The following is a 26,513-nucleotide window of genomic DNA, read 5'->3' as shown; positions in this document are numbered from 1 at the left end:
TTAGGATCTTCCTGTATTGATTAAAACTGTATTTTGTCCTTTCAGTAATTTAACCCAATTCTGATTAAGCATGCCATCAGAGGTAGAAACCAGTAAAAGTTTATGGGGGAGACCCTTGACCAACAATGAAGACAGAATTAATCAAAAAAATACCATCATATCTGATTTTAATACAAAAGAGACCTTTCTTGTAACATTCAAATAATTTTACGATTAATCTTTGGCTAGTTCTTACCTAGGTCATAGGAAGTATCGGCTTAGAAAATTTCACGCCACAATTTCAAAGACCTTGTCAGCGATTCAATGCTACCATTTTTCCAAGCAAATAGTTTACCAGTCGATGTGTTACATTAATTTGGGTAGTTCCCTAAATAGAATGACAAGCAGTTGTGAGTGTCTGTCAGCTGTTATCTTGTAGCGGAAGTTTGGGGCTCGACCGGCGGCCATGATTTAAACAGATTGATAATATTGTGAGCAACATTTTTGCGTGAAGTTTTATTTCACTTCCAATAACTTCTTTTTAAAAGACGAAATACTTTCGTAACTGATGTAAGAGTTTTTGAGTTGGAAAAAATATTATTATATGACACAAAAAGAAGAAACAAATCAGTTGGCTCATCTCTCCTTTTTCGTTTGGCGACTTTTCGTCTTCTGTTGCTCCGTACTATTGGAGATTATAATGATTTCTAATCACGCAAATATACGCTATGCCTGCTAATAAATTTTATTATTAACGATTTGATTCTGCCCTTCCTTAGGTTCATTCATAAATATTTATTTTATCATTGACGACGTGTTACAGTTACGTAAAATCACGAAGGTTTGTTTGTATACTCATTTTTATACCGAATTTCATCAGCCTTGGTCACATGGTGGGATAATAGTCATAGTTCACAAATAGCCTATAATGTCTCTGTAACTAAAGAACCGTGTTCGGTAACAAACCAGTATTATAATTATATTTTTATTAGATTTTTCTTCCTTTTCTCCTTTTGTCCTCAAGTAATCATAGTCAATGCATTGTTATGGTCTAATGTGGACAATGGTGTGTCTTTTATGCGTTCTATTTCTACGGCGGCACACCCTCTGACGTCACACACCTGGGCTCACCCCCTTAGGGGTGGCTTTGCTTTATGATTGACGGTAGCCCTTGGAAAATTTGCCACGGTTGTGCTACAGCGGAAATGTACTGGGAACATTGGATACGTTTCGTGTGGAGCTATTTTGACGGATAGAAATTGAATGCAAAATTTACCGTATTTTAATTAGAAATTTTGCTAGTTTTATAGAATTGCTCATGTTTATTTTACCGAACTTACTGTGTAAGAAGAATTTTATAGAAAAGTTGTTTTTTAGGGTCATTTTCATTTTATACGGAATCACAAAAACACCGTTTCTTTAAATATGTGTGATATCCTTTCTAGGAACGATACACAAATTCTACCACAGTAGTTATATCCAGGTAATTACTTTAACTACTGCGGAAATACACTTTAAATTCAGATGAAAACCTACGGTTGTCTGTGTATCATTTCGGTCACATAGATACGTTTCAAATGAAGGTACTTGCAGATATTCGGTTGATTATTTAATGTGTGACACGTCAGGATGCGATGTGAGCTATATATAGATCTCCCTGTCCCGCTCCTGTGTCGCAATACCTATACTAACAGGTGAATGACCAGACAAATATTTATTATTTCAATAACATTTGTACATGGTGATGCAGCAAATGAATTATACTTGAATCTTTTTACCTTTAATATTACCGATAATTTAAAATTATGACGCTCTAAGAACAGTTTTGCCTTTTTGTCTTGATTAGGGAACTATCTTGGTTAATTCAACTTTCCTATTACAATCATATTGTAACGTTTTGTATCGAATACCAGAAACAAACGTAATGTCAATAATTTACAACACAATGCCCATATAATGCTCAGTAAATAATATATTTACGTCAGTTGCATAGAAAAGTAAAGGAATCTTGTTGGCGATACGTCAGAAATGCCCTCGGTTTTTCATTGAGCACCCTTTCTGGGCGAAGCGCATTGATACATATACATATCTATTCGTTCTATTGGTCTAGTCGATGTTCAGTTGCGCCGCGGTGTTCGTCCCGCGAACACGTGCTCACCCGTCTACGATAAAAACAATCAAATTCGGAAAATTTTAACAAGAATTTTTTTTGGACAATTAGTGTTTTCGTTTGTGATTTTTTGGACAGTGATTAGTGAATTGTGTTAGTATTTTTTTGTGTTGTTTCGTCATAATAATGCAGGATTTTTTTTGTTTGAAAAAATTGTCCTCTGATCTCATGACGCCTACATCCTAAATTTAAATGGTTATGAATAATATGCATTGTTTTGAAAGTGATTGAGGTGTTGAACGGAAATACTTATGTCATTCAGTGGTATAAAACCTAGAACATTTTTTTAACCTTAATGCTTCGTTTATGGTGAAAATCTTTGATATTTTCTTTTTAGATTCAAATAGGACTAAATATTTTACTCCGGAATTTAAAAAGACTAAGCTCTTTATTGTGACGTTCGTATAATATGACAGTTACGGAAATATTTTATTCTATTTTCTTTAATAGAAGTTTAGTTTCACATGCTGATGTTTTACATACTGGGCAAAGCAGTGGGACGATACAGGCTTATAATAATCATAACTTGAAGCTTTTGCATTGCAAGACTATTACCCAATACAATAAGGAAATTTCCCAATTATTCCCGGCATAGTTTCAATTCTATATTCATCCTAATTATAGTACAGGAAACCATCTGGCTTTAGATAAAAAATCACATTAATAACACAACTTATCTTATACATCCATCACTCTTAAAGTATTATTGAATCATCTTATTATAAAGGTGAACAACCTCTTTTTGCGTGCAGTTGAGTAAAAATATCGATATTGTGATAGACTTATTGTTAGGATATTTGAAAGAATTAATACTAATTGCATTTTTTTCTTCTTAGTTTAGAAGGTCCTTTGTCATAGTAAGAAGTCAGTTCAGTGATGATGTCTATATTTTTATCACCTATGACTCGCGCAACTTGGCTTGCGTCACATAAGAGAGAATGGGTCAAAATTTTTCCCCGTTTTTGTAACGTTTTTTATTGGTACTCTGCTTTTGGTCGTAGCGTTATGATATAGCCTTATAGCCAACCTCGATAAATGGACTATCTGACACTGAAAGAATTTTTCAAATCGGACCAGTAGTTCTTACAGTAGTAGTACAAACAAACTCTTCAGCTTTATAATATTAGTATAGATTTGAAGGAGTTGTTAAGTAGCTAGGAAACCATTGCTTTGGTGATAATGATATTAAGATCGGAGTAAGTTTCGAAAATACTATTTATGTAATACAGATTTTGTTATTTTAACAAACAGAAGTATTTCGATACAGTCCTCTACTGGCCAAATGTAAGCTCTCTATAAGAAATAGGCAATATCAAATTATATTGATGTTTTTCGTATATTTTTGAATGACATAATACACCCAATGTTTTATAAAAATATCTCGCATGTCCCAAGGCGTTTTAATCATTGTCAATTATATAATTTCGTGTAGATTTTATCTGATAGCTGATAAATGACATTCCTGTGTGACATACAAACATATTGTACGATATTTTTCATAATAATACGACATGAATTATACGTAGAGTCGGATACGACAAATATTTTATTTTTGAACAAGATTTGGGCATTTTGTTTACTAATATGAATTTAGTTTTTTGAAACTATGATAAAATGTTATTCAAAACTATAAACAAACATTATTGAAAACTAATTATGATTCTCTACCGTATGGTGTCAGGTTTGATTCTCGTGTCTTTAAAACTGATGCAAAGATCATATTTACTATTGGAGCCTTTATTTCTAGTTAAGTCAACTATTCTGACATCTATTTCTTTCCTGCAAATACTCTTAACCAAATATTTCACTGCCTTATAGAAAATCCCTTTTTAAAAGAACTATCTCTCTATTACATAACATAGTAATAAACCCTTCATACATACAATTTAATGACGACTATTTAAAACTAAAACGCTTGTTATACCAACATTTTGAACCATAATGGTCAATTTAGAAGTAAAAATGCACATAAAGAATAAAGCAAAAAGAAAGTGCATTAAACTATTCTTGTTAATTAGGTAACGTTTTGTTATGTTATTGTACTTGTTAAACTTTTTGAGTTGTACATATTTGAAATGCTTATTTACTATTGGACCATAATAAAAATTCTTCAATTTATAGGAATTTATTTATAGGAACCAAATCCACGACCTCGCAGACAGTCAAAAATCACTAGCATTCGAATTGTCGATATTTTTTTCTACATTAGTGTATTATTTTGAAATAAATATATTTTTCCCGAGAAATCGTCTAGGACACTAACAAACTTCATCTAAATAGGTTTAGCCGTTAAGCACGTAGAAAAATGTAATATATATCCTTTTTCTGGAAATAGTTTCTATGACACTAACTAAATCGGCTCAGACGTTTACCTAAGAAACAAACAAACATACACAGACTTCGATTCTATCTGTATATTGAAGATTTTATCTATATGTTTTGGCATTTACAAAATTACCCCAGATTAGTATAGATTGATTGACGTAAATACAAAAATAACTGACAGTCTAGCAAACGTTTGGTTTCATGTAAAAATATAGAGATATTACGTCAAGGCGGTAACATTGAACACGTTTTATGTGCACTCTAAAAACTGGATTTATTGATGGTATCAACGGTTTTTTATTGAACTGCAACACGCGAATATTAGCTGTTAAGTTACGTGTAGATTTGAGTTTTACTTTAAACGGTATATTGTGAAGAAATACTTGTATGACAAGGTGTATAGTCCGTTGAAATGTTACAATTTGGGGGCCGAATATTGCATTTCTTAGAGGACGCAATTTTATTTTTGGGACATGTAGGGGGGGTCAATAGAAGCTTAACTTGAAGTTTGTGGGGTCGCCACCCTTGTCCCCCGGCCGCCATCTTGGAAAAGGGGTGGAAACACTTTTTTCGCTATATCTCGGAAACTATGCGTCTTACAATAAAATTGTAAAAGCATAATTTGTAGCAAATTATTTTGTCTACAAATATGTTTAATAACTTTTTGTCCTAAATTAACAATTAAAGAAGTTATAAGCAAAATAGTGAATTTTTTTTACAAAAATTTTCTTTCCGAATCCGGTCTATTTCGGAGCGCTGTTACTGAGTTTGTAATTAATGATATAAGGCAAAATAAAAAAATATAGGGCAAAATTTTCCTCCAAAAATTCTCTACAAGATTGGTCTGAGTTATTTTTTTTTAATATATTCATATCAGGTTAGCCTTTTTTCCAAACTATGTTGGAGTCAGCTTCCAGTCTCACCAGATGCAGCTAAATACCAGTGTTTTACTTGGAGTGACTGCCTGTCTGACCTCCACAACCCATTTACCTGGGATATAAAACGATACCCCTCGTTAAGACTGGTTGTCAGACTTTCAAGCTTCTGAGTACTGTTAACGACTGTCAAATATCTTCGAAAATGACAGCTGGGACCCACAATTTAACGTGCCTTCCGAAATAGGGAGGAACTCGATATGTGTAAGATGGTCACCCATCCACCAAACAACCTCGGCAAGCGTAGCTTAACCTCAGAGACCCATCCGCGCGGCTGTCGCTAAAAAAAGTTATAGAGCAATAAAGAAAATAACTATAAAAAAAATGCACTTTTTTGCTTATAACTTCTTTAATTGTTAATTTAGGACAAAAAGTTATTAAACATATTTGTAGACAAAATAATTTGCTACAAATTATGCTTTGACAATTTTATTGTAAGACGCATAGTTTCCGAGATATAGCGAAAAAAGTGTTTTTACCCCTTTTCCAAGATGGCGGCCGGGGGACAAGGGTGGCGACCCCACAAACTTCAAGTTAAGCTTCTATTGACCCCCCCTACATGTTCCAAAAATAAAATTGCGTCCTCTAATAAATGTAAATCTCATGTAACATTTCAATGGACTAGTATGGATGTATGTGAATGGAGCAAGGGAAGTTTGCAAGAATCGTACGAAGTAGCGTTTTGTAGTTTCTGCCTACCTCTTTGGGTGAAAGTCGTTATTTTATGTGCGTAAGACTGAAATTTGAACTATCAAAATATAATATCATAGTGCTGCAAAAAAAAAAAAGTGTGTTTTCTAAAATATTCTATATCAAATTAACCCGGAGTTTGGTTAAGTGCAGCGAATTTAGCAATAGACTTGCTCTTTATTAAATTAACATTTTTACGGCTGATTAGTTAGTTTTTCAATAAGCCTGTGCGTATACCGTACGCACGGAATAATAAAAACAACTTAAAACATCCGTTTCTTTGATATTTGCATTTGAGTAATAGTCGTTAGAATGATTGAAAAGCATGCGATTTTGCAGAAGAAAATAGTAAGTTTATAGACAAATATTTTACCTGGAGCATAATGTGTAGGCTCCATTATCTGTCCCCGAAATGACGCAAGTCGTTTTCACAGTCAATCACGCACCTGGTTTCGTTTTCATTTCATATAATACTGATATAGACTCATATCAATAAAGGCTTTTATATCACACGCGAATAGAAAAAGAAAATACGAAACACTGCTTTAAAAGAGAATTGGTAGGAATTCTTAAAGCGATCACTAGTTTTTTTACATATAACACTAAGAAAATACCTTTTTTACGTGAAAATATTTTGTACTGTTCACGTTTCAGGGTCAATCTTTCAGCGGTGTAAATTGTGATGTTTCCGAAACATCGTTTAACATATTAAAAATGTCAAAACATGTCAAAATTCTTCTTATTTCTGAGTAATTAGCAGAATTCTTTGATAATATAATTCATATGATAAAAATTACGAAACTTTATTACTATATTTTTACAAAAAATAAAAGTAAACAGTAGGTAGTAGGAAATGGTCAAGTGCGAATGATATTTTCATGACAGCGTTGAAAGCTCGAACTTGGCACTGGTTTTGCTAAAAACGTGACCGGATACATACTTAAATTTTTCATATTACTGTCATTTTTCATACAAAATATTAACACCTACTTATGTTTTTTTTGTTTAGGTTTATTTTATATTAGTTTTTATTCGAGGAAATGATAGAAACGAATGCCTAAGTACACTATGCTTTTACTAAAACCTAATGTATCACCCTTTTAAACTGCTTAATTGGGTCAGTAGTTTAATATAAAGGCATCAAAGTTATACAAGCAAAATTACCTACCTGTAATTAGCTTTTAGGATATAGTCGTGGACGAAATGTTTTTGTAGACACTCATTAAACAAATTAACATTAAGTTTTCAAAGACAAACTATTGAAGCGTTCGAAATACTAATCGATCGATTCATAAAACAAAACCCAGGGACAAACATGAGAAATCTATGACGAACAACCACGTGTAAAATCTTAAATAAACATAATTTTACCTCAATATTGATCCAGACGTACAATTACAAAGATAATCGATCCATCTTAGGCGTCAGATTTAATCGACACATAATCTTACAACCATATTATTATGTAGACTTGTTAACGCCATATGTTATAGAGTATAGACATAACTCTATGGTAATGCAAGCGACTAGGCCGATAGATAATCACGTTAATTTATAATACCTTTTCTGGAACACGGAACTTAGATGAAAAATGTGCTTAGAGTTTCTTTGCTTAGGTTTTGCGTTGATTCGATTATGTGCAAATGTGTGTGGAAAAGAATTTGTTGAAGAAATATAAGGCTTGAATCTGTAACTGTATTATCCAAGTTCGCTTTATTTTTTTACTTATTATTATATATAAGGATGTGTTTAATTCTAGCAAATTAAGTGCTTAATGAGGAAAGTTCTTGGCAAAAATGTTGAAGAAAGGGATAAACAATAAAACTATACTTTTGTTCCAATAGAATGTAACCGTGCTTTTGTTTCAATAATATCATTTACAAGCGTGTAGTGACTTTTTATATTCAAATAGCTACTAATACATACTATGGAAGGCTTTTATATATACTGTGTAAGACTTGCTACACAAATAATTAATCGGTCTCCTCTCAAAACGAGAGCAGGTAATCACCCTTTCTTAATTTTAAATCGCGGTAAAACAATAAGTTTACTATGCGTTAAATCTCATTCAAGCTAGTAGCTATATAACATATACGCCTTATATACCAGTGTAGTAATAACTCAACACGCTCTTTGCTATTTACCGACAGATAAAGGGAATCAAACCGCAGCGCTACTGAATGATTTAAACACAGTATATTTTATTTATTATCAAAGTGTTTGTCAATAAGTAGACTAAATGTCGCCCGCAAGTAATACATAAACTATTAGAATATATTAATTATTTCCTTTAAAATGGATAGATTTGTACATATATTTTGCTTGACGTAGCTCCTAGTACGACGGTTTAAATGTCATGAGAATCTAATTTTAGACAAAAATCATTTCGTCTATATGACTTGCTAGATCATAAACTAAACTTAAGGAAGATTTTCTGATTAGTTAAACTGGCTACTTTTCTAGCTAAAACCTTTGATTCCGTTTTCTGAAGTCACTATTTCTGTTTTTTTTTTTGGTACATTCTAATCATTCTTTTTACTAAGTATATCTATCAGTGTCAGAGGAATAATCTATAAAACCTGCATTATTATGTACTCAATCGATATTGATTTTGAAACAACCATCAATACTTACTTCTACCATTTATTTCCAGCTTCTAAAAAACCCTTTGCCACCTTTATCAAAATTAACTATAACCAGTGGTAGTGAAAATGTATGTTTATTAAGAAATAAACAGTGTATTTGTGAAGTGTAAGTGTGTAAGTAACAATATGGCGACGCCAGCACCTCCGAGGGTGTCGAGAAATGTGTCGTTACCGGCCGGACGACAGCCGCCCTCTGTCGGCATGTTGGCGAGACGGACTTTGTCTGAAAGGTAAATATCGTGGCCTGCACTGTAAAATAGTGCTATATGACTGTGTTTCTTTGTTTACCTTTATTTTGACATCTTCATATTAAAGTTACTCGGTAAAAAGTTCTTTCTAACTATGACTTCTGCGTCTGAAGAAAACCAACAAATCAATTGTCTTGTACTATACTAATATTTTCAACGTCAGGTAAAATTTTTCGAGTATTATACAGGGCTGTTTTGACAGACTGTTGTGTTACGATATAATTATACAAAAATTAAAGTTATTAAGTGTTGAAAAATTCGATGCTGCTGGGTATTAATTCGTCCACATTAAGATTGGGCAGCCGTCGAAATTGGATTCGTCTTCGCAAAATTTTTGCTTTCCTCTCTTGTAGTATACTGACTAGTTGTTAATATAAAATTGCTTCCCAGTTAAATAAATTGAAATTTCATGTCTCTACATTATATGAAAACGAGTATTATAAAGTCCAGTTACATCGATTCTAATGTATTACTTTCAAACGTAAGCTCCAATAACATAAAAACAAAAGAACTATGTGAGATAATAACGTTTGTTATCATAATCGTCGCATGCCGCACGATAACAGAGTGTTTAAATAATCATATTTAAACCATTACTGGCCCACTGGTGGGCACACCACACCTTGGAGGCCATAGTCCATCACAGTCCATCACACTCAACAGCAAAACATAGCCCTAGTCTCTCTTCTTCCTAATAAATATTGGCTAACTTATCAGGTAGTATTTTGACAGCCATTTTTATATCCGTTAAGTTGTCTATGGGATTAACTATTCGGCATTTCTTAGTGAGTCGTAAAACTATGGTCCTATGTATCGTTTTAATAACTGTCGATAGGCTATCTGATGGATAAAAGTGTCAGAAAAAATGTGCCAGAATTCCTCATTTATTGTCATCAGAAATTAGAGGTACCGTGACAGCGTAAACGGTGTAAAGTGTCAAGCGTGCAAGGTTTTCCTTTACCTTTAGTGATTATTAATTTCTAGTACACACATTATTTTAATAAGAACACGTTTTATGAATTTAACCTTCTATATGTAGGCTAATGGTTACTCTCCTGGCCGTTCTTAATAATCTATCTATCTCCCATTTTAAAAAGGTAGTTTGAATGTCCAATTAGAAGTACAAGTTAGAAAGATAGATAGTCGATCGACTAAACAGATTTATATCGCGAATCTAATTGACTGCAATGATTCAATGTCAAATGTGTTGATCGCGAGGTCAAGGGTTCGAGTGCCGCGTGGGACATATCACCAATCACAATAACATTAATAAGTTAGTCATTTAACTGTCCCGGTGGTCCAAGTGATAGTGTATCTGTATGTTTATCATTTCACATTCGATTAGGATTGGGTTCGATTTCCAAGTCAGGTATAATTATTTTTCCTTTTTGTTGCTTTTAGTGTCCTGTATATATATGGTAATAGATTTGCTACTTTACGTACGACCAAATTCATGATCTTTAGAACATGGTATATGTACGTTAATACACCTCTGCCTACACTTTCGGATGTAACAGGCGTGATATTACAAGCTGCTTCAGTTATCAACTCCTGAAGTAAGAAGATTACGACATAATGATAGTAATCTTTTTACATACATCCCGTCATACACGCGCGACTAGTTTACTTATGCATTTGATTTAAATAACTTAGATCCGGCTTGCGTCCTTCTAAGGAGATCCCTCAATCTTATTTACATAATACAATTATCTATCAGATAATCATATATAAATTGTAACTAAAATTAGAATTAAAAGCCTGCTTATGTACAGAAACTGTGCATGTTCAGTAAGGTCAATTTGGGTAACTTTGAATCATTTGGGTAACATTGACAGTGGGAATATGAACTAGTTTCGATTATTTTTTCATATGAAACCAACACAATTGATAAAGGTTTATTTTAGTTGTGTAAACTTTTATCAATTGTGTTGGTTTCATATGAAAAAATAATCGTCGTCTCTCGTGTTTAGAATAATGATAATCTACTGTATACAACCAAGGATCAGAAAGTAGCAGTCTGTAGATCACATCAAATATTGTTTCGTGTGGGAATAAAAATCTCAGTGGTGATAGTAGAATGGTAATTTCATTAACTATTGCACCATACTCGAATGCACGGACTCCAAGCCTGATTATATGTTCTTAATATTTCTCTTTGTCATCTAAATATATTTTATAGTCTTCTACGATACCTACTTGAAAAAACAATAAAAACCTTCGCATGCTGCAATGATAAAGTATGTGTATCAACTTATGTATATGCGTATTAAGAGTTCGACTGTAATATTGTGTCCACAATTTTCTATTTTCTATAGTTTATAAAATCCATAGTTTCCAAGTATAGTGGTAGTTTTTAAACCTATTCATAAGTTAAGTGCTAGTTTATAATGTGAGTAATTATAGGAATTTCACTACAATCTATGTAATGGCGTTGTCCTAATGAATGGAAAACTACTAACTATATGCCGTGGCTGGAATGTGTGGGGTTTAAGTCAAGGGTATTACGAGTATGTTCCCAGTAACACTCTTTTTAATAACTTTTCTATTTAATTTGTGTACAGACATAATAATTATGTTGAATTGGTGGAAAGATTTTCCACCATACGACAACAACTAGTCCCTATATGTAAAGAACCCTTAATTTTGTATTAAAGAAATGCTTTTAACTGAAAAAGTTAAATTAAAATAGAACATTAAACCATGACCTTATTAATCTTAAGAATAGGAAAAATTAAAGGAGAAACTAGTTCCTTGATAAACTAGGATCACCTTTAAACTAGGGTATCTTTGATAACACTAAGAGCTACAGCTTAGAATGAAAGCTATAAATCAAATAATGCAAAATGTTTTCAACATCAAAAAGTAACTAAAAACAAACCTCAACGGCAACTCGGTAACAAAATTATCCCTTTTCCACCAATCTCGGTCTCATTCTCAATTCACGTCACGAGAAACAGAATGTGTTGAAGCAAGTCTTTGAAAACGTGCTTAGAATAACAAACATAAGAATTATACTACTAATAGGGGTTGGAAAACATCCCTTGATTTGGAAATTGTGTTACTTTGCCATTAGTGTATGGAAAATTGGGTTAGTAGAGGTTAATTCTTTGGGTTATACCCTATTACATTTTACATTGCAATGACTTAGTCGTTCTTCTTGAAAAATCTAAATTATCTACGGAACAAATTGCGAGTTTGTATTTAATATTTTGTTAACTATTGTTCTATGCCTGTTATATTTAAAAGTGTAGGTGTATGATAAATGTCTAGAGTATTCCGTTCTTTTTGTTGATCCAATGTCGAAAGACGCATTAGGGAACCCTACAATCTCAAATAGTTCATAAAAATTGCTGTTGAAGGGGTGTATCTTTGCATTAGACTATTCTTTGGTCATTAATATAGACTAGTTAGGCTGTAGCCGCCTAGTCTATAATGATACAGGGTTAGAGTTTAGACTATCCATTCAGGACGAGTCCACACTTAGTCATCATGATGGAAGACACGCCCACGTAGTCTCTTATTCAAACCCGTGATAGTGAGACAGTAATGAACTATATTAAATGCACTCTCGTATGCATTTGCTATGTAAACAATACAAAGGTGTGAATGTTAAGTTTCAAGATGCAACACCATTTCTCTGCCACTAATGAAAACTTAAGTGATCTAATTTTCACAGAGCGACTCTAAATAGTGACAAGAAGCTAGCTTGTCAACTTGGAATAACTGTAAACAACACTCGCGTGGAGGAAAATGCATTATTTTCATTTTCAACGATTAAGAAATCTTTTCTTTTCTTCTTTTTAACCCATTACTGTCCCACTGCTGGGCAAAGGTCTCCTCCCGTAATGAGGGAGGGTTTAGGCATGCAAGGTTTCCTCACGATGTTTTCCTTTTTTTGTTGTTTTTTTGATTAAGAAATATTTTGAATTAAATAATCCTGAGTTAATTTTAATACTCGACAACTTTTAAACATAAACAGTTATACTATTACAAAAATCTCTCTTGATCAATATTTTACACTTAGTAGAATATCACATTGGTGATGTCTTGAAAGATCTGTCTATCTATGGGAAAGAGGCGTGATATTATGTATGTATGTTGTAACAAATATTAAACGACGAGGACTATTTAAAACAATTTTAATATAGAATATAACGACATAGATTATCCATAGATATATACCTATCACTCTTATTCTAAATACACTTAACCCCAAAATCATTATATTTACAAACACGTCAAAACGTGGACCTATTCAATTCGTATTCGAAACCAATTACAGTTAATTCGCAAAGGTCGGTCCAATCAAACGTCTATTCTGTCCGCTTTTAGTGAGCACGGAATTAGCCACGGGTTTACTACTTCCCGTGCAATGTTTACACTCCTGCTTCCTTCTACAGTGACCTTTGATCTTTTCATATTGCGACTCTATTCTGATGAGGAAATTTCTGGAATGAAGGGAATCACTGGCTATCATCAAAACCAATATCACTTTTTTCTTTTTCAAAATAATATCTAAACAAATGATTAACTTTCTTTCAAGATAACTCCCGTATCCTATTATATATTATTACATCAGAATAAATTTTGACAGTAACCTCTTCTTTGAGAAATATGTTGGTTTCGTATATTGTAAAGATATGAGCAGAAACAAACACCATAGGTTTCAACAATGCTTTTTAATTTAAGACATTTCCTTAGCTTTACAGTACGTTTGTTTTTCATTGAAATTGATTGAAAAACCATTTTGATCCGGCCTTTGAAAACAGACATCGGCAATTCTTCCACAGAAATATTTGTTGCCAAAATACACAGAACGCAATCGTATCTAAAATAACGTATAATAAAACTTTCAGATGCAAGGAAATAGCATAAAATCGAATAAAAACGTATACGATTGATACAAATTCTAAGTATTTTTGTAGAGGCTATTAAGATCTTTTGATGATTTATAATATTGATCTGGTTTCTACTTTTATATGCGTTTTAAAGTGGAAATTCACACGTGTTTATATCAATACACTTTTATTTAAGTCTTATATGTTTCTCTGACCGATTTATTCTTTTCGGCTATTTCGGCTATTTATTTCTTTTCGGCTAGTTTTTTTTTTTTTTTGCTAAAGGGAAAATCTTCTAAGACGTTCCATTACGTCTCCCTGGGGATTTAGGGATTAGGATATCTACAGAGTAAAGTCGATCTCGGTAAATCCCATCGGCTCTGTACGACAAGGAAACTTTGGATTGCAGATTGCTTTTCAACAGCTTGTGGTCAATCTAATGTCGAATTGTTTAAATAAGAATGTATAATAAAATACGGGAATTAACGCGAACACGCATTTTACCTTAAAATTTCTTGGATTTCTGGCCATGGCTTAAGAGCTAAATCTATTACTAATTGATTTGATTGCAAACAATGATACCTGTTATAAATCTGATGTTTAATTTTAAATAATATCAACTAGCTACACTTAAGGTTGCCTTTTTTAATTGATACTGATATTGTTTATCAACGAATAAGTGCATTTTCCTATCAATGTAAAGATAATATGTTCCATTGGTATTGTGTTTTGCTAACAGTTTCCTTATTTCACAGTGACCTGGAGCCGGGCGCAGCGACCGCTCCATCAGGCAGTTCTAGCAGTTCCAGCCTCTCGTCTAGGAGTAATGAGAGCAACACCGTTGCCGCTGAACAGCAAGGTTAGTCTTTACAATCATACTTCATCTACCCAGACTAATAGTGGTTGCAAATTCTTTCCAAACATAATTTATGCTCTATCTATTTAATAAGTTTATTGTTTTTCTGGACTTAACTTAAAAAAATTTGAAGCAGAAGACCTTATACTGTTTATAGAGAAGCCCATTTTATTTCTATAATTTTTTTTCTTGTTATTGTCCCTATTCTTGTGGGTATTCAAAAGATGCGGGAAGGTTTTATATTCGCTGTCCCTTTAAACAGATTTTTTATTACTATTGAAAAAAAATTTGCGTTTTATAATTTTGTTATTAGTTAAATTAATGTTTTATTTCACTTGCAGCTTCCCAGTCTGACTGGTCGGATGAGGAAGAGCCCCTCGCAGCGCAGTGGTCCGACAGTGTACCGCCACAGATCCGGGACACGCTCGTGCTCTGTGCCAAAGTGAGGAAGCGGCAGGAAGTCATTCATGGTAAGCAAAATGTTACATTTTAGTATCCTGTATACTTGTAATTGACCAAAGGATTATAGAATCTTCATCTAGTGGGGCTTTTTTACATTTTAGTAGCCCGTTCTCTTCTTATAGTTGACCAAAAGATTATAGAACCTCATCATTATCCGTTTGACTATACAGGTCCGAGTTAATAATGTCATGAGAATGATTATATTTTGGAACTAACGTACATATACTGTGTCTACCACTCACGATTCAAGGTCAAAATATGGTTAGATATCTTTTGATAGTGGTCATACTTAAACACAGAAAATTAGGACTTTTCCATGCAGTTAGTAAGAGACGAAACAAAAGTCCACTCAGAGTTTCAATCAATTTCTCTCACTTTTAAGTTTCTGGCCTTTATTTACTGGCAATCTAAACTTTACTTTATTTTCTTTCCACAGAGCTGATAGTGTCAGAAGGCTCCCACCTCCGCTGGTTGCGAGTCTTAGGCAAGCTGTTCCTCAAGCCTCTCGAACACAACGGCCTGCTAGCTCAGGACGAGCTGCGGTCGCTGTTCCCCAACCTGCCGGCTGTGAGGGAGCACCATGCGCGCCTCTACGCCGACCTCCGCACCGCGAGGAGTGAGGCCACCAACCACGTGGTGGAGATCAGACCGATTGCTGACGCGCTGCTGAATACCGTGAGTTTTAATTTACTCATTACTAGTGCTGCTGATATTGAGGGCTCTGGTTCAACCACTTGTCTAATTTACACTACATCAATCTATAAACTAAAATAAAAATAAATAGCGATATAAACTAGAGTGTCACGTTACTTAACCAAAGGAGAGTGACTTTTCTTTTGCAAGCTAATATCACTTTTATAGCCTAAAATTTGTCCCCAACCGCTTTTGGCCAGCGTGGCGGACGCAAGGCCTAACCCCTCTCTAGTTTGGGAGGAGACCCTTGCCTTGCAGTGGGACAATAATAGGCTAAAAAAATAATAACACGTATATTCTTGTACAGTTGGGCGAGGCGGGCTACGCGTCGTGCGTGTCGAAGTTCTGCCGCGGGCAGCGCATGGCGCTGGACGCGCTGCGCGAGCGCCGCCGCAAGAGCAAGGAGCTGCACCAGTTCCTCGCCAGCAGGGAGCAGCAGCCGCTCTGTGGCAGGCTGCAGCTCAAGGACATGCTGGCTTGTGTGTGGCAGAGGTATGTGTTATACGCACTTTAGTTTTACTTATTTGAGGACCATCAGTGAAAGTTACACTTTACAAATTTCATATTTCATGAACAATCTTTTCCGACGGATCCTTTTGAGACTTGGTTCGGCGTCATGACACTAACTTTACCTGTGGCTTAAGCTTTTTTCCATAGGGGTAGGTAGAGACCAAAGAACCCCACTTAATGCGATTCTCACAAATTCGCCATACCTCATTCATATCCTTACATGTTGTCATATAGGACTGCCGATCACGAATACTATGAACCTGACATTTTTTAAGTTTAATGATAAATAATGTGGTGTGCAGACTGACGAAGTACCAGCTGCTGCTGGAGAGCATCCTGAAGACGGCGGACAGCGAGGGCGAGAGCTCGGAGGACGTGGCGCGGCTGCGGCGCGCGCACCTCGTGGCCAAGGACGTGCTGCACCGCGTCGACACCGCCATACGGACCGCCGAGAACGAGCACAGGTAATACATGATATTTAATATATGTAACACTATATACTAGTTGTTTGACGTGTTACCATATATTTCGGTCGCAGGTAGTGTCAGTAAATAATTTGAGTTCATTAAAAATTGACGTACTCTCATTAACTTGAGAGACGAAACACCGACACGATTACGGAAAGGTTTTTTATAATCAAAATTCGGAGAAAATTGTGTCTTATGTTAAAATTTTTGTGTATTCACCATCATTTAAGAAAATTAAAGGCACTCTTTAATCTACAAATGGTTGTTTGACATTTTTGTTTTACGAATAATTATATTTTCTGTGACTTTAGGGACTCTAATTGCGCTTCTTCTGCGCACGTACAATTTTGAAGTATTTAAAATGTCAAACTTTACAATGAATATAATCAAAGAGCGCCTAAAACAATCAAATTTATCAAGGCTCAAAATATCAGTAGTAACCAACGTAATATGTAGTTAACCTCAATGTTGTTTTATTACAGACTAAGAACAATCCAAAGCAAGCTGGAGGTGCGCATCCCCACAGCATCATCGTCAGACTTCGAGGAGCTGCGTCGCTTCGACCTGACGCAGCACACGCTCCGCACCGAGGGCGAGCTCACCCTGAGGAACGACTCCAGCAAACGAATCAATGTGCTTGTAAGTACACAGTCTATTCTGAAACTTTCAATGAAACTAAATTGCCTTAAAGTGATGATAATTTAGGACATATATAGACACGGTTGTCAAAAATATATATCGCCAGTTCTATTTAATCGGTAAATATATTTACTAAAATCCAGTGATAACCTATGAAAAATCGACTAATAACAGATTTGCTTCGTCAATATACGATATTTAAACTTACTAATACTTATAAGGATAGTCTCGTGAGACCTGTACCTTATTAAAAATTTTACGATTTTCTTCTTGTTTCCAGCATTTATTTATTTTATTGGTATTAACGGCTGATTTAAATAGTTTTCGTAGTTTCTACCTATTATTTTTGAAAAGATACAGCCTTGTGAATGACACTGGTAATGAGGCCTGTTGGTATATTTAGGCTTCAACACCCAACAAAGTTATGAAGTCACTAACAACTTTTTGTTTGCAGGCATTGATGTTAGAAGACAGCCTGGTCCTACTGCAGCGGGAAGGCGACAAGTTCCTACTGAAGCCCATCAGCCAACAGCCCATACTATCACCACTTATTAAATGGTAAGTCACACTTGAAACTATCGTACGGAATTAAAATAAAATACCATACTGCCGTCTTCCAACTATAATGCCGTTATCTACAAAAACAATGTTTCGAGATATTTGCGAAAAGGCGCGAGAAAAGAAATATGCAATGCTGTTTCCAGATGCTGGTAAAGATATTTTAAATCGCAGTTTCCAGATAGTTACGAAACAGCATTGCATATTTCTCATCTCGCGCCTTTTTATCGAATATCACGAAACATTATTTTTGTAGACAACGACATTATAGTTAGAGGACGGCAGCACACATGCTCGGTGGCTTAGGTACATTTAGCGGTAGTTTATCTATTCAATAGCGTTTAAGCTGGCATAAACATAACAGCTTACAAAGATAAACTACCGTAAATGTGCCTCACAACCGGGTAATAATGCTAATATCATGGTTTAAAATCTTAATAATTAAGAAGTCCCTAGCATGTCATCACCTTTTCTATAGCCAACACAATGATTGTTTTAAAGATCTATTAACCTATATTTACTTTTGCAACTAATAACTGTAATACGCGAATCTCATGCTAATATGAACTGTATTGTTATAGGGACAAAGTGCTGTTTCGTCCGAACGCGGCAGTTCGCAACACGTTCTTCTTAATGAACATCAACGGTGTACAGATGCATGAGCTATCTGCCAACACTGCGCCGGAATATGCCTCGTAAGTATACTACAGTACTAGGTTCTATTCCTAAGTTATTAATTATTATTTGGCTTAAGTTTCGCGTCAAATATTTTTGCAGATATCCTACTGCATTGAAAATGGACACCCTAAATTGATTCTCGAGTTGTTAAAGTAATGCAAGTTTACTGAAAAATCATTTTTAGTAATGACCCGAAGTAATGTATTCGGTAGCTTGTAATATTCTTGCAACTTATCTAATTATATTCACATGTTGTGTCAGCAATGTTTTCCTCCATCGTGTGGAATTGAAAAGGTGCAACAGAAATCTAAAACCTCAATCATCATTATATTAAAATATAATTTCCCACACATAAAATTATAAAAAACAGATATTAACCTCACATTGTCTTCACAGATGGGTGAAGCACATCCAAGAAGCACCTCTAGCCAAACTAACAGAGTTGAAGTCTACCATCACGCCCTCCCACCAGCCGAGCCGGTCCACCGACGACTCAGGTAAATTTATAACATAATACATAAAACTCAACACATATATGTATGTACAAACAACAGTGATAGACTTCTCTACGTGTCCTACTCATAAGGCACATACGGATTCTTTGAATACTTATAACTTGCTACAATGGTGAAGGAAAATGTCGTGAGACCTTCGAGTGAGAAATGCTTCTTGAAAGAGAGTCTTCTACCTGGGAGTTTTGGAGTAAGGATTCTTCTGTCAGCAGCTCTTGGCATTAAATATGTTCTAGATATTCATCGAAAGTGATAATGTTAAAGAATTATTTTAATCTATATAATAAAAATAGAAAATAAAATGACTTTCGCTTGGATAAACTTAGCTTAATAAACTACGCTATGTCATATTTTAAACTGTGATAATATTATAACCTTAGTAGGGTTATTAATAGCTTAGCTTAATAATGATTTAGTTAAGATATTATTAATATATAATACGTCAATTATAACTGTCTGTTAGGCTAATATTTGTAAAATATACTGATCTGACTGTATGTCAAGATGAATAGATGTGAATGAAGCAAGGGAAGTTTGTAAGGATCGTACCAAGTGGCGTTCTTTAGTCTCTGCCTACCCCTATGAGAAAAGGGCGTGATTTTATATATTTTAGTAGACTGATTCGATGTAATTTTGTTATTTAGTTGTAAGTAAAGTGTAATAAATAAAATATAAATCTTCATTTGTTTTAATACAAATGTTTGAATTATTCTAGGTGCGTTTAGTATACTCGTACTACGGGAAGTACCGAATGATAGAAGAGAATCACGATCGAATAAAAGACTGTACTTAACAAGGAAACTATACAAATCATCTTCATTTGTACATAGTTAAAATAAAATGGTTTATTTCATTGTTATATGTTTCATTCTATCATAGTACATACACTATATATACACATTCATACCGAATTTCGTTAGACCTTAAAGAGCAAAAACAAGACCGGCATTGCACTTTTTTTCTTTGAAATCGTTTGTACTACGTAGCCGAATCGAGTCGAATAGAGAACCTCCTTTTTGAAGTCGATTAATTACTAGTCTTACTGACCGTCGGTTTCTGAGGTACATTAAACGGAAGTTTATCTATTCAATAGCGTTTAAACTCATGTAAAAAAAGCATTTTGAATAGATAAACTGGCGCTAAATGTACCTCACAAACCTGGGATAATAAACGGCATGTAAGCTTTGGTTAGTTTTACAGTATTTTCACTTCTTTCTCTCAATTTCGATACTGTATGTAAAGATGTTTAAGTATGTAAATGAAAAAGACAAAACACTGTTCTACTAAGCTTACACGACGCGACGTTTATAAGTGAGGCAGATGAAGTATATAGATATGAATAATGCATTTTAGGATGACCTTGTATCTATGAAACAACAATTCAGTTAACTGTATATTAAAGTGTTTTATGAAATGTCCGAATATGTAAGGACCGCGTATTATTTTTGTAATTCATGTGTTGAAATTATTTTAACGGACGTGTGTGGTACTATACGTGTACGTGCACGTTTTTGTCGTATTGTATGACAAACAATCGTATATAGTACTATACCTATTCTACACTTGATTGTAGTTTGGCAATAGATAGTTTTTCTAAACGTGCAACCTTCAATGTGCTCGTATGCTAATAAATAAATAAATGGATCTATTTCGCGCGTCGCTTAGTTGACCTATCATGCTGGTCAAGTAGATACGATTGTGCAGTCGGATAAATATTTAAAATAAGATCATTAACCTACTTAAGGTTATTTATGGTAACCTCAGGAGGCATAACAATTACTGATAAATAAAATGCAACAACGTGTTTCATATGTGGACATTTACATACAAGGAATCTATACTAATATTATAAAGCTGAAGAGTTTGTTTGTTTGAACGCGCTAATCTCGGGAACTACTGGTTCGATTTGAAAAATTCTTTCAGTGTTAGATAGCCCATTTATCGAGGAAGGCTATAGGCTATATATCATCACGCTAAGACCAATAGGAGCAGAGTACCAGTGAAAAATGTTACAAAAACGGGGAAAATTATGATTCTCTCATGTGACGCAAGCGAAGTTGCGAGGGTCATAAGACATAAAAAGAAATAACATAGATCATGAAAAGCTTACGTAGTAAACATACACATAATCACACCTTATGCCATGGCAGAGACTACAATACGCTACTTGCAGGTCTTTCACTTCATTCACATCCATACATGTTACCAACATAGTACAAAACGACCATCTTTCTTCTAGGTGTAAACGTGTCCCGCAACCCATCAGACGCGTCCGAGAAGTCCTCATCGACAGTCCCGCTGGAGGAGCCGACGGAGCCCGAGCGGCCCGCCGACCGCGCCTCGGCCGACATCGACGAGAAGGAGCGAGACGACAACAACAGCGTTGAGAGAGAAGATCGGAGCTCTGTTGATAAGGACGATGACAAGGAAGAGAAGCATAAGTGAGTTGGATTTTTAGTTTTTGACTTTTGATAGCGAAATAGGTGTTAGTTCGCGAGAGTTTTGATGGAGATCTCCAAGTTCGGAATAATCAGTGAATATACTTTTTGCTGCCGAGTCATAGACTCAGTTAGTTTTATATGCTTCCTTACGAAGTTTAGTTACAATTTTATAGCCTCTAGTATATATAATAAGTTTATATAAAAAGCAGAAATGGCTATATCATTTTTACTTTTTGTCACGGCACGATTGCTATACCAGACCAATCTTGTGTATACCAATGTAGTATAAAACTTAGGAAATCATTACTTCTCAGTCTACTCACTTAGTCAGTAATTAACCTAAAGTTTCTTATGGTGCAGGCCGCGGCGTCCAACCGTGGGTCGCATCAGCACGCACGGCGCGGGCGCGGCGCCGCTGGAGGCCGCCAGCTCCGTGTGTGTGAGCGCGCCTGCCGCCACCGCCGCCGCCACCGCGCAAAGAGCATTTACTGACCAAGGTATGTATCATTGCACGAATCAGTTAACTACTTATAAATATTCATCAATTTTTATTCAAAGAAACCTGTTTTTTTTGTTAGCCCTTTATGTGTCCCACTGTTGGGCAAAGGCCTTAAGGAAAGAAATAAAAGGAAAGAAAAAAAACTAAAAGAAAGAATCCTTAAGGCCCTTTAAAACTGACATTTGCTGAGTTAGTCATATTTAGAAATACGATATATTTTGGTTTTTGAAAAGAATTGTCAGCTATTTTGAAGCCAATGACGTCTTGTTGTATTAAGGCCTACTTTATGTATCTTTGGCATAACGTATCACATTGTTACGAGTATAGGTCTCAGACGTATTTAGAGAGTGAGCGTATATACTCATATACGCTTGTTGCAAGAGTGTACGTGCACGTATACGCACGTCTTAACATATTTTATAAACGGGTTTTTGTCTCATAACGGTTTTCTTTTCGCATTTAACTCTTACGATCTTATATTTCACTGACTATTTACTTGTAATTTCGTCGTCCAGAACGTCTCCGTCGCCTGGACGACGTGATCAACCGCGCGCTCCGCGCTAAGAGCCACATCGTGGGCGCCGCGCTGGGAGTGCCGCCGCAGCAGTACACGCACCTCGCCGACCTGGCCGTGGCCGAGGCGCTCGGCGAAGTCGGTATGTACATACGACTACACTACACTTTACAAAAGCTACATACACATAGTCATATTAATAAGAACTCTAAATCAAATTTCACAATCTTTGATTTACTTAAAATTCAAATTCCCTTGAGATAGAAATTGGAAGTCGTAGATCTGTATTTGGAGACAGGTCCTTTCAGTTTACCATCCTATTGGGCTATGACAGTAATGAAATTGCAAGTGTACCCACCTGTGTATATATCCAAGCATTTAATATTGAAATGCACGTTGCCACATCGTCGCCACGTGAGTTAGGTGACATACATTTCAATATTAACTGCTTGGATACGTAGCCTGCGACGCCGCCATTGCGTCCTAATGAGGCAGGGCTCTCAATGTAACGGAAAAGGCTTCGTAGCCAAATGTCAACTCAAAGGATATTAAGTTCTCTTGAAATACTTGCATATCATAGTAATGTCTATTCTTTTATATAATAGATGTGTCTGGCGAGCTCCGTCTGTCCCGCGGTCAGTTATCCCGCAGCTGCAGCGAGGAGGAGGCGTCGTCGCAACAACCCGACCTCTACCAACTGCTACTAGCTGCGCACGCGCAAGGTATGTATTAATATTCATAGTGTCAACTAAATATGTATGTTTTTGTCCAGAAAAGTTTAACGACTAAGCATATAGAGCATACAACAAAACACGCGTTTAATAGTTGTTTAACTTCATTGTAATAGGGCTGTAAAGTGGCATTCGGGCGGTTCTGTTCTTCGGATGGCACATAAAAAGTCGATCCGGGTTGAAATCAAATAAGATAACAGTCATAAAGCCACGTCAAAGGCCTTCGGGCGACTTAAACAATTCGACACTAGGTTGATTGATCACTAACCATACGATGAAAAGAAGAATAATTTATAAGTTGTAAGTTTATTCTTAATGGTTAAAAATGCAGCGCTTTTGACAAATGTTAAGAAAATTTTTAATTTCAATGTATCTGTCAAATAAAATTTCAGTATTTCGTAAACTCCAAAAAAAATATGATAATATTTTTGTTTTGTAATGTCATCGTATTTCGATAACAGACTAATTAAAAAAGTTTTCAACCTTTGCTTAAACCTAGTGAAGATAAACCTAATGTATATGTTTTGTGTTCAGCGACCCAGCTGACCCGCTACGTAGCGCGCGCGCTGACGGTGAGCGAGGCCGACACCGTGGCGGCGCGCGCCCGCGCGGGGCGCTGCGACACGTGCCAGCGCGCGCCCAGGACATACAAGACCAACCATCAAGGTAACTAACACTTTTATTCGCATACATTTTTTATGATGACATTTTATTCAGGATAACAACTGGGATTTTCTTCCAACTTGTATTCCCAGTTGTCACCTCGGGGGGCAGTGTTAGAGGGACCAACTAGGAATATACCTTTTATTCGATAGTATATAGAAATAAAAAGTTGTTATGGTTCAGTTTGATAATTATAAACTGTTAAAATTCTATTGCAACTGGCAGATTGACGCTACTTTGGCCGGGTATAATTTTATCCCATTGATCCCATTACTGAGGGAATTTTCATCTCTTCGATCCCATGCAAGCCTTGTTTCGATAATTGCAAATTATATATCCATACTAATATTATAAATGCGAAAGTAACTCTGTCTGTCTGTCTGTCTGTCTGTCTGCTACTCAATCACGCCTAAACTACTGAACCAATTTGCATGAAATTTGGTATGGATATATTTTGATATCCGAGAACGATTTCGTTATATTAAGAGATATAATAATTTTGAGAATATTTTTCGTGAAAAAAAAAGCATATTTTATATCATCACGCTACCGCGACCAATAGGAGCAGAGTAACAGTAAAAAGTGTTACAAAAACGTGGAAAATTCTGACCCATTCTCTCTTATGTGACGCAAGCGAAGTTGCGCGGGTCAGCTAGTATTTATATATATTATTAATCCAATCCATCCAATTTAGTTTAGACGTTCACAAGGTATGCGCATATATACATTTCAGTTAATCATTTTTATTTATATAAATTTCATGGGCGTATTATTTGTCTATTTCAGTTTCTTTTTTCGTTTTCTTTATTACAGTCCATTATTTCAATAGATTATGGATCATAATATTAATTCTCATATCAAAATTGAGCCAAATATCTAAATAATAATTCCATTGCAGCGGAGTCATTCGAGCTGGTGGGTCACGTGGAGGAGTCGGAGCTGGACGACAGCCTGGCTGTGACGGAGGCGCTGGAGCGGGACGTGCGCGACACACTGCCGCACGACATGAGCGACGTGGCCGAGGATAGCGCCGAGGAGGCACTCGGTATGTAGCATAATTACGTTTAGATTTTGACTGAAGATTTTGTATGTATGTCAAAGTATTATAATAGCGTTTTAGCGTTTTGCTGAAAGGGTCTTAAACTTAATGTTAATTTTAATTTGCTGCCTGATATTTCGATTGATTTGTGTGGACTGTAGTTATGAGTTGAGTTTAGTTATTAGGTTTGAATAATTTTAAGTGTTTTACGTATGTCTATATTTAGGGAGCTCATATATGGGACGTATAGGTTTTTTGGAGAACAGTCTGAGTGTACGTACTATGGTGTACTTGAAGTTTAATGCCTATTTGTTATTTGTGACCATTATAGAAAGTTGTCTTCGAAATTAAATAATAATACATACATACATAAAATCACGTATTTTTCTTATAGGGATAGGTACAGATTAAATAATGCCACTTGGTGTGATTCTCACTAACGTCTTTTGTTTCATTCGCATCCATACATGCTATCATACAGGAACACCGGTTACGAATACTACGCACCTGACGTTTTTGAAAGGCCGGTGTAATCTGTATATTCCTTTTTCTTAATTAACGACATGTCCCTTCCCCCACAGAGTGTAGCGGCAACGCGGCGCTGCTGGCGGCGCGCGTGTCCACGGTGTCGCGCGGACTGCACGCCGCGCTGTCGCGCCTGCTGGCCGCCGCGCCGCCGCCGGGGGCTGAGCGAGCCCTGCGCGAGCACGCCGCCGTGCTGCGCGAGCAGAACGACGCGCTGCGGGCACGGGCGCGACCTGGTCAGTATTGAAACTCAATTTTCCACCACTATCGACTACCGACAACTAGCTATCGACTAATTTTGTATGAACAATCTGATCAGCTCCTCTAACGGCCGTCGGTGGAACTGTTTTGGCAGTACGTTATAAATATCAAACTTGAGATTCTCGACAGTACCGACTGAAATGAATCACGCTACTGCATTTATTAGGTCATCCTCTTAAGATAAAGTTTCTAATAAGAAGATTAGCTTATGATTATACGGCAGATGCTAATGTCCATCTTGTATTATATTTGAGAAACTCACATAAATACAAACATACAAAGTTTGAAATCAATACAATATTATTTCAAATATTTATATAAATAGTATTCCAAGTAAATGTAGTTATAAAAATATTACAAAAACTCAATTATAGTCATTTCTTAGTTATACGCTATTTTTAAACAACAAATAAAAATACACATTGGTTATCTAACAACCCGATTTGCAAAATTATTATAATTATCTTTCCTATTTCAGATCACCAAAACACAGACGAGGTTCCTTTCCCCAAAGCCGGTCTGGATCCATCTATACAGGTACATACATCATAATATTATTAATAACTACTAGACAAACCCAACTTCGCCCGGATATAGTTTAATTTTATCCTATTAATTCCATTCCCTTGGGATTA

General features: G+C 35.6%; 1 protein-coding gene across 5 annotated transcripts in view; it reads left to right on the top strand.

Moving 5' to 3' along the window:
• Positions 1-26,513, top strand: part of RhoGEF2 (Rho guanine nucleotide exchange factor 2) — a 243,736-nt gene that overhangs the window by 212,582 nt on the left and 4,641 nt on the right. For all 5 annotated transcript variants that reach the window (XM_076131552.1, XM_076131553.1, XM_076131551.1 and 2 more), the window contains 17 exons: positions 14,586-14,689; positions 15,028-15,156; positions 15,585-15,823; positions 16,149-16,333; positions 16,654-16,815; positions 17,301-17,457; positions 17,912-18,015; positions 18,597-18,710; positions 19,090-19,190; positions 21,445-21,646; positions 22,007-22,143; positions 22,661-22,801; positions 23,265-23,381; positions 23,925-24,056; positions 24,952-25,098; positions 25,674-25,853; positions 26,357-26,415. In XM_076131552.1, the coding sequence (XP_075987667.1) occupies positions 14,586-14,689; positions 15,028-15,156; positions 15,585-15,823; positions 16,149-16,333; positions 16,654-16,815; positions 17,301-17,457; positions 17,912-18,015; positions 18,597-18,710; positions 19,090-19,190; positions 21,445-21,646; positions 22,007-22,143; positions 22,661-22,801; positions 23,265-23,381; positions 23,925-24,056; positions 24,952-25,098; positions 25,674-25,853; positions 26,357-26,415 (2,410 nt within the window). The remainder of the gene's footprint in view (positions 1-14,585; positions 14,690-15,027; positions 15,157-15,584; positions 15,824-16,148; positions 16,334-16,653; positions 16,816-17,300; positions 17,458-17,911; positions 18,016-18,596; positions 18,711-19,089; positions 19,191-21,444; positions 21,647-22,006; positions 22,144-22,660; positions 22,802-23,264; positions 23,382-23,924; positions 24,057-24,951; positions 25,099-25,673; positions 25,854-26,356; positions 26,416-26,513) is intronic.

This window comes from Anticarsia gemmatalis, chromosome 26 (assembly GCF_050436995.1).
Source record: "Anticarsia gemmatalis isolate Benzon Research Colony breed Stoneville strain chromosome 26, ilAntGemm2 primary, whole genome shotgun sequence".
NCBI lineage: Eukaryota > Metazoa > Arthropoda > Insecta > Lepidoptera > Erebidae > Anticarsia > Anticarsia gemmatalis.
This window is presented reverse-complemented; position numbering and strand designations above follow the sequence as displayed.